The sequence below is a fragment of the Choloepus didactylus genome, chromosome 3 (assembly GCF_015220235.1).
Source record: "Choloepus didactylus isolate mChoDid1 chromosome 3, mChoDid1.pri, whole genome shotgun sequence".
Classification (NCBI taxonomy): domain Eukaryota; kingdom Metazoa; phylum Chordata; class Mammalia; order Pilosa; family Megalonychidae; genus Choloepus; species Choloepus didactylus.
Genome location: NC_051309.1, coordinates 129,918,851 through 129,932,710, shown reverse-complemented (window position 1 = coordinate 129,932,710; position 13,860 = coordinate 129,918,851). Strand labels below are relative to the sequence as shown.

Genomic DNA, 13,860 nt, shown 5'->3' with positions numbered 1-13,860 from the left:
TTCTAAATTCTCAGATACTTTTAAATCCAATTATTCTACTGTAACTTCTTCAACTTTTCTTACTGTCTTCTTATAAAATGTAGACTTCTTAAAAAAACAAATAAGATTCTGGCTTTTTCCATCTATAAGCTGTATTCTAACACAGGAAGGTGAAACAGATGCATTTTTGTTCAGAATTAAGAAGTGAATAAGACAGTCTTTGCCTTCCATGAGACTAAATGCTACAATGACTATAAACATGTGCCCATGTGAATCAATAATTTGGATAGTGATAAGTGCTACAAAAATAATAAAATAGAATAAGGGGAAAGAGTGTTGGGAAGAGGGAGTGGGAAGTTGGTTAGTTTATACAGGGTTGTGAGAAGAATGCCTGTCTGAGAAGAGGAAAGTTAAGTAGGTATATGGAACAATACTGAGGCAAAAATGAGCTAGGTATATTTGAGGTATAGCAAGAAGGCAAGTTAAACACCTAATTTTATTTTATACAGCACTGTGTCCTATTTCTTGACACTCATATTCCAAGGAACCATGAAGAATGAAAAAAAAACAAAAAAACAAAAAACAAAAACCTAAGGTCCTACCTGGTCGAATTGTACTATCTCTTCCAAAAAGATGAAGGCGTCTTCTACCAAGGCAAAAATGTTCAATTATATGAAATATTTCTACAGGTTTTTCTATATTGCCGATTTCAGGTTCTTCTGTGATAATTAAGTCAATGTCAACATTAGCATGAATGAAGTCCCCATCTGTGCTACGTTTAACAGTTCCTTTGATCCCCATTAGGCAGTGTTCCTAAATAACAATAAGAACAGATCAATTAATATTTTTTCATCATCATATTTCATAACATTTTATATTTCTGATATTCCCAATTTCAAAATAATTCTCATTTCTCTGAAACTTTGGGATCTATTTCTATAGGCAAACACAGACTAGGAAAGCCTGGATCTCTGTATGTGGGAAGACTGCCAGGGAACCTAGAAAAGAAAGCGTTCAAGTTGGGGCTATCAGATTTTAGAAGTGAGTCAATCACCACTGAGTCTTTTCTTCTGCAATACTTGTTAACAATTTATCTTCACCCGTTCTGGAAACCTGTTCTTGACTTTGAATCTTCAAATGATGCTATAGTGGTTCTTCTATGACCCAAGATCAAAACAATACAGAAGGCAACAGTCTTTTTACACTAACAGGGGACTTAAAATATGGATACAGACTTACAAATGTTCAACAAAAGTAAATGCTAAAATCAAACCTTTTTTTTTTTTTTTTTTTTTTAACTTTCCCTATTAAATCTGGATTGGGGAGTGGAGGAAAAAGGATTACATAAATTTCATCGCTTACTCGACTCCATGAACCAACAGTGGCAAGGGTAGCTTAGTTCCCTTCAAAAGAATTTTCCAGTCCAAGAAAGACTTAAGAAAGATCCTCCCACCAGTGGCTCCCTAATCAGTGAGAGGCCAAAGGACACAGACTGTTAATGCCAGACGACAGCAGGGCTGAATCATATGAAGCAGAGGTTCTCCAGGACTCTTTTGTAGGTTCTCAGGGTTTTTATGTAGGAAAAAAGAAAAAGGAAGAGGAGAGAACTATGCCTCTTAGCAGGCAATTATGAGTCTCTTCTTCCTGGGCCTAGAGAAGGAAAAGTTCTGGGAGCTAGGTACCAAAGGCTCATATCTGACTTAGAATTCCAGCAGTTTAGAACATGCAGGACTATATATTCCCTTCTCCAGCACAGTGGAGGCTGATCTAACACAGTGAATGCAACACTTTAAAATTAATTCAGATGCATTCTTATAATGTTCAATGCCATTTTAACAAGTCTAAGAAAAGGACCTTTTCACCCAAATTAATTAAAGAGTATATGGCGATTTGGAAAAGCCTGAGAGAAAATAATGAAAATCAAGAAAACAAAGCAGTAAAGGCAGTACCTTTGTTCTTTGGAAGACAGCTTTTGGATCTAAAGTCTTAGTCTTCCCAGGATTGTTTTTATTGGTTTTAATCCAACAAATATCTTCACATCTTCTATAGCCCCACTTGCGTAAACACTAGACATGAAAGAATTTTTTTTTTTTAAATCCTTAACTTAAATAAACAATACTTAAAATAATCAACTAGCATTTTAAAACTTTCTACAGATTTGTGACATTAAATTCCAAAGGGGCATGGTAATTTTGTTTTACTACAGAAACAGAAGAAAAGAAACGCCGTATTGAAATATACAGCCACAAGATAAAATACATGTAATTTGGGATGTTATAATATATTATATGTGCTATATAATATTAAATATCAAGACATACCAAGGATTATATAAAACCTCAACTCTTTAATACTATCTTACCAGCAATAGAAGCTGTTTTAATCATAAAGAAATGCTCAGCCTTTCTGTAATCACAAGATAATCTAAAAGATAATTTGATTCCTGTCACTTCAATTTTCCACCCTCTGATGAGAACATGCTATAAACCTATATTTCTATATTTAATACAAACAATTTTTTAAAATTCAGACTATTAAAATTGTTACATATATCTATTGAGGAAAAATTTACTTTCATCTTTACTCTAAAAATAAAGATATTTGAATCTTAGCATCCAAAAATCTGTTATATATGAACACAAAACACATACTAACACATCGTTTTCCTCAAGGAAACATTTTGATGGCCTATTATATGCAGGTACTGGCCAGCTGCTGGGAATAAAGCCAAGAATAAACCACAGTCCTTATTCTCAGTTAATTTAAGAGTAAGTGGAGGCAGAATGGATCAAAAAAAATGAACCATCAATATGTTGCATACAAGAGACTCATCTTAGACACAGGGACACAAAGAAACTGAAAGTGAAAGGATGGAAAAAAATATTTCATGCAAGCTACAGCCAAAAGAAAGCAGGTGTAGCAATATTAATCTCAGATAAAATAGACTTCAAATGCAGGGATGTTTTGAGAGACAAAGAAGGCCACTACATAATAATAAAAGGGGCAATTCAGCAAGAAGAAATAACAATCGTAAATGTCTATGCACCCAATCAAGGTGCCACAAAATACATGAGAGAAACACTGGAAAAACTAAAGGAAGCAATTGAGGTTTCCACAATAATTATGGGAGACTTCAACACATCACTCTCTCCTATAGATAGATCAACCAGACAGAAGACCAATAAGGAAATTGAAAACCTAAACAATCTAATAAATGAATTAGATTTAACAGACATATACAGGACATTACATCCCAAATCACCAGGATACACATACTTTTCTAGTGCTCATGGAACTTTCTCCAGAATAGATCATATGCTGGGACATAAAACAAGCCTCAATAAATTTAAAAAGATTGAAATTATTCAAAGCACATTCTCTGACCACAATGGAATACAATTAGAAGTCAATAACCATCAGAGACTTAGAAAATTCACAAATACCTGGAGGTTAAACAACACCTAAACAATCAGTGGGTTAAAGAAGAAATAGCAAGAGAAATTGCTAAATATATAGAGACGAATGAAAATGAGAACACAACATACCAAAACCTATGGGATGCAGCAAAAGCAGTGCTAAGGGGGAAATTTATAGCACTAAACGCATATATTAAAAAGGAAGAAAGAGCCAAAATCAAAGAACTAATGGATCAACTGAAGAAGCTAGAAAATGAACAGCAAACCAATCCTAAACCAAGTACAAGAAAAGAAATAACAAGGATTAAAGCAGAAATAAATGACATAGAGAACAAAAAAACAAGAGAGAGGATAAATATCACCAAAAGTTGGTTCTTTGAGAAGATCAACAAGATTGACAAGCCCCTAGCTAGACTGACAAAATCAAAAAGAGAGAAGACCCATATAAACAAAATAATGAATGAAAAAGGTGACATAACTGCAGATCCTGAAGAAATTAAAAAAAATTGTAAGAGGATACTATGAACAACTGTATGGCAACAAACTGGATAATGTAGAGGAAATGGACAATTTCCTGGAAACATATGAACAACCTAGACTGACCAGAGAAGAAATAGAAGACCTCAACCAATCCATCACAAGCAAAGAGATCCAATCAGTCATCAAAAATCTTCCCACAAATAAATGCCCAGGGCCAGATGCCTTCACAGGGGAATTCTACCAAACTTTCCAGAAAGAACTGACACCAATCTTACTCAAACTCTTTCAAAACATTGAAGAAAATGGAACACTACCTAACTCATTTTATGAAGCTAACATCAATCTAATACCAAAACCAGGCAAAGATGTTACAAAAAAGGAAAACTACCGGCCAATCTCCCTAATGAATATCGATGCAAAAATCCTCAACAAAATACTTGCAAATGGAATCCAAAGACACATTAAAAAAATCATACACCATGACCAAGTGGGGTTCATTCCAGGCATGCAAGGATGGTTCAACATAAGAAAATCAATGAATGTATTACAGCACATTAACAAGTCAAAAGGGAAAAATCAATTGATCATCTCAATAGATGCTGAAAAAGCATTTGACAAAATCCAACATCCCTTTTTGATAAAAACACTTCAAAAGGTAGGAATTGAAGGAAACTTCCTCCACATGATAAAGAGCATATATGAAAAACCCACAGCCAGCATAGTACTCAATGGTGAGAGACTGAAAGCCTTCCCTCTAAGATCAGGAACAAGACAAGGATGCCCACTGTCACCACTGTTATTCAACATTGTGCTGGAAGTGCTAGCCAGGGCAACCCGGCAAGACAAAGAAATAAAAGGCATCCAAATTGGAAAAGAAGAAGTAAAACTGTCATTGTTTGCAGATGATATGATCTTATATCTAGAAAACCCTGAGAAATCGACGATACAGCTACTAGAGCTAATCAACAAATTTAGCAAAGTAGCGGGATACAAGATTAATGCACATAAGTCAGTAATGTTTCTATATGCTAGAAATGAACAAACTGAAGAGACACTCAAGAAAAAGATACCATTTTCAATAGCAACTAAAAAAATCAAGTACCTAGGAATCAACTTAACCAAAGATGTAAAAGACCTATACAAAGAAAACTACATAACTCTACTAAAAGAAATAGAAGGGGACCTTAAAGATGGAAAAATATTCCATGTTCATGAATAGGAAGACTAAATGTCATTAAGATGTCAATTCTACCCAAACTCATCTACAGATTCAATGCAATCCAAATCAAAATTCCAACAACCTACTTTGCAGACTTGGAAAAGCTAGTTATCAAATTTATTTGGAAAGGGAAGATGCCTGGAATTGCTAAAGACACTCTAAAAAAGAAAAACGAAGTGGGAGGACTTACACTCCCTGACTTTGAAGCTTATTATAAAGCCACAGTTGCCAAAACAGCATGGTACTGGCACAAAGATAGACATATAGATCAATGGAATCGAATTGAGAATTCAGAGATAGACCCTCAGATCTATGGCCGACTGATCTTTGATAAGGCCCCCAAAGTCACTGAACTGAGTCATAATGGTCTTTTCAACAAATGGGGCTGGGAGAGTTGGATATCCATATCCAAAAGAATGAAAGAGGACCCCTACCTCACCCCCTACACAAAAATTAACTCAAAATGGACCAAAGATCTCAATATAAAAGAAAGTACCATAAAACTCCTAGAAGATAATGTAGGAAAACATCTTCAAGACCTTGTATTAGGCGGCCACTTCCTAGACTTTACACCCAAAGCACAAGCAACAAAAGAGAAAATAGATAAATGGGAACTCCGCAAGCTTAAAAGTTTCTGCACCTGGAAGGAATTTCTCAAAAAGGTAAAGAGGCAGCCAACTCAATGGGAAAAAATTTTCGGAAACCATGTATCTGACAAAAGACTGATATCTTGCATATATAAAGAAATCCTACAACTCAATGACAATAGTACAGACAGCCCAATTATAAAATGGGCAAAAGATATGAAAAGACAGTTCTCTGAAGAGGAAATACAAATGGCCAAGAAACACATGAAAAAATGTTCAGCTTCACTAGCTATTAGAGAGATGCAAATTAAGACCACAATGAGATACCATCTAACACCGATTAGAATGGCTGCCATTAAACAAACAGGAAACTACAAATGCTGGAGGGGATGTGGAGAAATTGGAACTCTTATTCACTGTTGGTGGGACTGTATAATGGTTCAGCCACTCTGGAAGTCAGTCTCGCAGTTCCTTAGAAAACTAGATATAGAGTTACCTTTCAATCCAGCGATTGCACTTCTCGGTATATACCCGGAAGATCGGAAAGCAGTGACACGAACAGATATCTGCACGCCAATGTTCATAGCAGCATTATTCACAATTGCCAAGAGATGGAAACAACCCAAATGTCCTTCAACAGATGAGTGGATAAATAAAATGTGGTATATACACACGATGGAATACTACACGGCAGTAAGAAGGAACGATCTCGTGAAACATATGACAACATGGATGAACCTTGAAGACATAATGCTGAGCGAAATAAGCCAGGCACAAAAAGAGAAATATTATATGCTACCACTAATGTGAACTTTGAAAAATGTAAAACAAATGGTTTATAATGTAGAATGTAGGGGAACTAGCAATAGAGAGCAATTAAGGAAGGGGGAACAATAATCCAAGAAGAACAGATAAGCTATTTAACGTTCTGGGGATGCCCAGGAATGACTATAGTCTGTTAATTTCTGATGGATATAGTAGGAACAAGTTCACAGAAATGTTGCTATATTATGTAACTTTCTTGGGGTAAAGTAGGAACATGTTGGAAGTTAAGCAGTTATCTTAGGTTAGTTGTCTTTTTCTTACTCCCTTGTTATGGTCCCTTTGAAATGTTCTTTTATTGTATGTTTGTTTTCTTTTTAACTTTTTTTTCATACAGTTGATTTAAAAAAGAAGGGAAAGTTAAAAAAAAAAAAAAAAAAAAGAAAAACAGGGAAAAAAAAAAAAGATGTAGTGCCCCCTTGAGGAGCCTGTGGAGAATGCAGGGGTATTCGCCTACCCCACCTCCATGGTTGCTAACATGACCACAAACATAGGGGACTGGTGGTTTGATGGGTTGAGCCCTCTACCACAGGTTCTACCCTTGGGAAGACGGTTGCTGCAAAGGAGAGGCTAGGCCTCCCTATGGTTGTGCCTAAGAGCCTCCTCCCGAATGCCTCTTTGTTGCTCAGATGTGGCCCTGTCTCTCTAGCTAAGCCAACTTGAAAGGTGAAATCACTGCCCTCCCCCCTACGTGGGATCAGACACCCAGGGGAGTGAATCTCCCTGGCAACGTGGAATATGACTCCCGGGGAGGAATGTAGACCTGGCATCGTGGGACGGAGAACATCTTCTTGACCAAAAGGGGGATGTGAAAGGAAATGAAATAAGCTTCAGTGGCAGAGAGATTCCAAAAGGAGCCGAGAGGTCACTCTGGTGGGCACTCTTATGCACACTTTAGACAACCTTTTTAGGTTCTAAAGAATTGGGGTAGCTGGTGGTGGATACCTGAAACTATCAAACTACAACCCAGAACCCATGAATCTCGAAGACAGTTGTATAAAAATGTAGCTTATGAGGGTTGACAATGGGATTGGGAAAGCCATAAGGACCACACTCCACTTTGTCTAGTTTATGGATGCATGAGTAGAAAAATAGGGGAAGGAAACAAACAGACAAAGGTACCCAGTGTTCTTTTTTACTTCAATTGCTCTTTTTCACTCTAATTATTCTTGTTATTTTTGTGTGTGTGCTAATGAAGGTGTCAGGGATTGATTTGGGTGATGAATGTACCACTATGTAATGGTACTGTAAACAATCAAAAGTACGATTTGTTTTGTATGAATGCGTGGAATGTGAATATATCTCAATAAAATGAAGATTAAAAAAAAAAAAAAAAAAGAAGAGTAAGTGGAGGAAATAAGTAAATTGTGTAGTAGATTACCATTGGTGCTATGATCAAGTACATATAAAAATACAGTGGAGCACAAAACATATGCCCTTTTCAGGAATGCTGCAATTGTATACAGTGAGATACACCTCAACATGAAACTTAGATTTTTATTTTAAAACCTCAAAGATCAAAAGCAATATCTGGTCCTGTCATCAAATATTTTTTTCACACTGGGTGTTCATTATACACCACAAGGGCCTAAATCCTACAGGCCCTAATTAACAAAAGCTAATTTACCAAAAGCTCATGAGTATTTCTCAGGCTGAATTATTTTTGTAATCATCTTGGCCAATATCCGCTTTCACCAATATGCTAAACTGTGGCAACAAATAATATAAAACCTCCTAATCACTTTCAACCTAATTTTGGGGGTGGAAGAAAATACCAAACACAGACATTATAGCTATAAAAGGTAAATACCAATATGCCTGTAAAAAACATACAGTATTTTTCTTTCTGTCTGTTTTGTAAGCTCTTCCATAACATGCTGAAGAGTTGCCACTAAAAGAATAGAGTTCCCCAGTTGGAGTATGGTTATCTTACCTCGGGATTAAAAAATGACAGGATTAATAAGTGAAGCAATGATGTTACCCAACAATCTCAAACTAGTGTTTTATACATAAAATATATTTGTGATTGCAGAATTCCAGAACTTGAGCATAAATTTACCTCAATAAAATCCTACTTTATTATCTCAAATAATCCTATTTAAATTCTTTACCTATTAAATGGGCATTTTTCCCAAATTAGCATGATTAAATGAGATAATTAGTTGTATAACATGTAACATGTTCAAAAATGGAAAGTAATATCCAATAACAGGTGAGGACAGTAAGACCCACAAGACTAAGTACCTTCCTGCCCAAAGTCTTACTGTCAGACAGCAGCAGAATTTAAACCAAAACTGAAGACTCCTGACAACCAGCCACAACACTCCCATTATTCTCAAATAAAACAGAGTATATTATTTTGTTTTCATTTAGAAATCCAAAATGCTCCAAATCAAAAAAAAGAAAAGCTCTGAAACAAATTAAATATAGGTACTTAAAAATAAATTGACATGCTATAATTCTTTCTGTCATTCATTCAAACTACATTGGGTTCCAGATACTGTGTTACTTTCCCAATATGATCTGGCTTCCATTTTAGAACAGCACCATTTAGTTACTTATAGTAAATGACACTTAAGCAGTTCATTTTGAACTGCAATTTGGAATTTCAAATCGCTCAACTGCTCTCTTCCTGCAGTTATAATAAGCTACATTTTGAAAGAGCTACATTCATCTCTAGTGTGAGTTAACTCACAGAGTACTGCCATTTTTTCATTCTTTTCTGAACATTTTTTTCGTCTGAATATTTCAGGGCTGCTAAAGGACAAAATAACATTAATCTCCAAACTTTCATGCAACACATTATGTTACATTTTTTTCTTATGAATTTAAAAATCCACTTTCAAAAACCACCACCTTACCACTCTTCCGAGGTCCAATCCCTCCCCAGAACCACACCAGAGAAAAATAAATGATCGAGGTGCTGCAATCTCATCAATTTCTAACTTCATAATCTATAAGAAATCAAAACAATATTGCATAAAGTATTGTTTCCCATTTATCCTAAATGCAAATGAACATTCATTGTGATTTATCAGTACCCTCAACAGATGCGTTCTTTAAATGCACCCATTTTAATTTGGAAATACAATGAAAAATAAATTTTATCCTTAAAAATTTTTTATTCTAATGTTATTTTCTTATTCTATATACAAACAACCACACACACTTGCATGCATACCACAAACATATATACCCTTGCTCTAACACAGGAAAAGCTCATAGGAAAACATATTTATAGAATTAGGAAATTTTACAAAATCCAGCTTGAGAGAGATTCTACAGCAAGCCTTTACCATTTACAGAAGAGAAACTGATATGAAAAGAGCTTAAATGACCCCAAATTTAGGAGCAAAATTAAAATGAACTATAACAGTGTTTGAGAGGACTATGGCTTCAAGTACCTGTAGAACAGCTCTAGAGAAAATAATTTAATATACATATCTTATTACAGTGACTACTTTAAGTCTGAAATAAAAAAATATATAATCTATAATTTTGTTTGGCTTATATATATTGAGCATGCCACATTGAAAAAAGTTCTTAATAATTAAATTTCTAAATTTCAGAAACACCATAGTCTCATAAATGACAGTAGAAGCAAACATTTTATATGACATTCTCTCCCCCACCCCTCAGCTTTCTTTAACCATCAAAAAATTCCAGAAACCATGGTTCAGGAGAGCTTGGGGCTCTAGGGCCAGATAAAACTTTTTCAATACAACAGCCAGAGCTGAAGTTAAGTGAAATTAAACTGAAATCAAGGATATACCTATAAAATGGAATTTCTTTATTTCAAAAACTCTATTAGTTTGTCATATATAATTGAGGGTCTTGTGCCTTTACTGCCCAAATCTCACAGAGAGATTGGCTGTACTAATCAAAGATAGGCAATTCATTTTTTAAAATTTTCTTTCCTTTTGGTTGAACTGACAAAACATGTTTTTAATATTAATATTCAATTTTGAGTACAGCATGGGGAAAATGACATTCTTTTTATTTTTAATTAGAAAAATTGCAGGTTTATAGAAAAATTATGCAGAAAATATATAATTCCCAAACCCACCCTCCAACATCAACACTTTGCATCAGCAAGGTTTGTTACAACTGATGAAAGAATATTGTTATAATTGCAGTATTAATTATAGTTCATGGTTTACATTAGGGTTCATTGTGTTATACAGTCCTATGTTTTGTTTTGTTTTCAATTTTTATTCTAGTAACATATATACAACCTAAAATTTCCCCTTTAACGATATTCAAATATGTATTTCAAAGCCATTAATTGTGCTCTATTTGGGGCAACAGCAAAGTTTTGGTTAGGAAGACATCTTAAACACTACCAGAAGATGTCAATTTGCATGACCTCTCTGTAAAGCTTCTCAGCAATAAAATCAAGAGCCTTAAGTCTCTAACCTTAAGTTTTAGGAATACCATATCTGTACACTTTCCTGAATTTTCAACAATAAGTACAGATAACATTTATAATCGGTGGCGGGGGGGAGTGCCATAACAATGTAATAAATGAAAGTGCCAGGGGTACTGAAGCCAACAGGCAAAGCTCCGTGAAAGAGGAAGAACTGGAGGTAAATCTTGAAAAATAAATATTATTAACAATACTAAGTATCATTAACTCAGAAAGGACATGCAAGGATTCAAAACAGTTTCCTATGAAACACTAGTCCTATAAATAGTTTTGGTTCTTTCTTTTCTCTACCTCTCTTCTGCCCATGACATTCCTAATTACTCTCACCATGAAATTCCCTATTCCCTTGGCTTTCATGACATTCATATCCTCCTGATGCTCCTACCTCTCTGACCCATTCTTTTTTATATCTCTTTACACTTGTAAATGTTTCCTGAGGCTTTATGTCTGTCCACATTTTATCTCAATTGAGACATTATCCCTGGACAAACTCATCAATTCTTAAGGGTTTAATGTGCTAATCACTCCAAAATCTATTTCAACACCAGATCTATCCTTTGAGCGTCATATTCCTATTACCTCCTCCACCTGAATGTCTCACACACATCCCAAAATCAACTTGTCTAACATTACATAACCCGTTTAATCCTGCAACTATTCCTATATTCGCTCTTTGTTGGTGATAACTCTATCCACTACCCAAGATAAACACTTTTGCCATCCTTACCTCCTCCCCTCGTCCCAATCACTAAGTCTTATTAATGTATCTTCTAAACATTCTTGAATTTATTGCCTTCTTTCTATTCCTACTACCACCACCCTAATTCAGGGCTCCTTCACTTCATAACCAGGTTCCTGCAACAATCTTCTAACTGCTCTCCCTTCTCCAGACTTCTTTCCCTCTAATTCAGCCTCCGTGCAGCAATCAGACCATTTTTACTAAATGGTTTACTTTAACCAAACTGTTTAAAGCCCTTCAAAAGCTTCCAGATAAAGGTCCAAGCACCTAAGAAGATATCATAATAAGATAATCCCAATCTGTGTTCAAACAACACCAACCAACACATAAACCTCCCTCTCCAATAAATCGGAGATTGTCTTTTGCTGTTCCTTCTGCTTAGAATCCCTTTCCCACACTTTTCTTCATAGGGCCAATGCCAACTATGTATATTTGTCATGTGTCACCTCCTGTATATTCATGTGCCCCACCTCCATAGGCCTGGTCATTTGTTCTCATAGCATCTTCTGCAATCCTCCATTATCAAACTAACAAAATTATAACATAATTATCTGTTGGGTCAATGTTCAGCCTACTAAACTGTGTGCTCCTGAAAGACAAGTATTAAGTCTTACTCATCTTTGAATCTCTGGCACCTAGCACAATGTGTAGTACAGAATGGGTACTCAACAAATATTTGTCATTTTTGTAACTGATCAGTAAAAACATATACCTTAAGCAACTAATTGAAGTTATCACCTTGCTTAGTTTTATTTGAGAAAATACAACTTTTTCATATCAATTACATTATAATGAAATTACATGTTTATATATCCTTTTTATCCAGTATATTATAAGCATCTTGAAGAGCAGGGATAATGTTTTATGCATGTTATACTCTGATGTTTACAAAACTAACCAAATGCAAGATGAGTTTTTATTCTGCCTTTTTAAAGACTTTTCTAACTACATATTCAGGGACTCTAAGACTGAGATTGTGAGTCTTCTATAGCCAACTCACTTACTACCTGCTCAATTTTTTCCTGAAAAAGGAGAATCAGCCTAAAGACAGTGTAATATTTGTCAATGTACCTTAGACTTTTAGCCACAAGACATATAAATCTATATTTATTATCCCTACAAAGTAGTGATATTTATAATTTCACTTTCTGATCAAATAATCATTTTAAAAATACATAACTCATTAGAATAAAGAAAATTTTATCGTACATCATCCCAAGTCCAGCATTTTTCATTAGCTGTGATGCCAGTCTCTCGATAATATTCTTCTAAAGGGGGTTCCAGGAGAATCACATCAAATTTGGGTGTTAATTCTCTGATGTCAAAAGCTTCTATATCTGCTTGTAAGTACCTATTTGATGAAAGTATAAAAAATGAGAAATACCTTACAGATGGTAATGAAAGAAATTTCTTAACTATTAGCACTATTTACAAGATAATCATGAGCTAATTACTAAATGCCTTTTAATGGAGGAGTGCCTTTCTTCAGTAAAGAACAGACAGTAAACCATCTACCAACACTCTTCCCTAGGGCATAGACATTACTACGTATTCCCCATGTACTTACAGAATACATTCTTCAGTCATTTTTACACTGAAAATCCATATTCAGATGTTCAGAAGTCTCTGAATACCTTTCTAGTATCATCAGAATTTTCTAATAAATATTATTTAAGTTTTTTTCTCAACTGTTTAGTTCAGTTATAAAAACTATTTCTCTGTAAGTTTTTAAATCCTCTCTCTAAAAATGTTCCTGGATATGGATGTAATTTTCTTCTGTTAGTTTGTTCATAAGTAAAATTGCTTATATTAAAAGTCCTCTCAAGCTAAATTACCATTAGCCTTTGCTGAAAGGCTATTTTTACAACAGTATAAAAGTGTTTTAAATCTAAAATACTTTAAATGTAAAAACATTTTAAAATACAATGACTATTAGAGTCTGCTCAAATTTTTTCCCAAATAGGCCTGTTTATAAACAAACAATATGTTTTATCAAATTGTTAATTGTACAAAACATTCAAGACAAGCTAAATATGGAACAGATTCTCTAATATCAAAAACTTCACACTCATTTCTGAAGAAAAAAATTATTCCATTTACCAAAGGTTAAAATGGATTATTATTCCAAAGAGTTAAAACAGCTATTCCTGGATGCTGAGATACAATTAATTTTTATTTTATTCTTTCCTTTC

The 13,860-nt window shown here is 34.6% G+C and overlaps 1 protein-coding gene across 1 annotated transcript in view; it reads right to left on the bottom strand.

The window, feature by feature from the left end:
- METTL14 (methyltransferase like 14) overlaps positions 1–13,860 on the bottom strand; it is a 42,023-nt gene that overhangs the window by 17,168 nt on the left and 10,995 nt on the right. Inside the window, exons 7-10 of the mRNA XM_037830551.1 lie at positions 12,878–13,019; positions 9,365–9,457; positions 1,929–2,045; positions 582–792 (exon numbers count right to left, since the gene is read on the bottom strand). Of these exons, the coding sequence (XP_037686479.1) occupies positions 582–792; positions 1,929–2,045; positions 9,365–9,457; positions 12,878–13,019 (563 nt within the window). The remainder of the gene's footprint in view (positions 1–581; positions 793–1,928; positions 2,046–9,364; positions 9,458–12,877; positions 13,020–13,860) is intronic.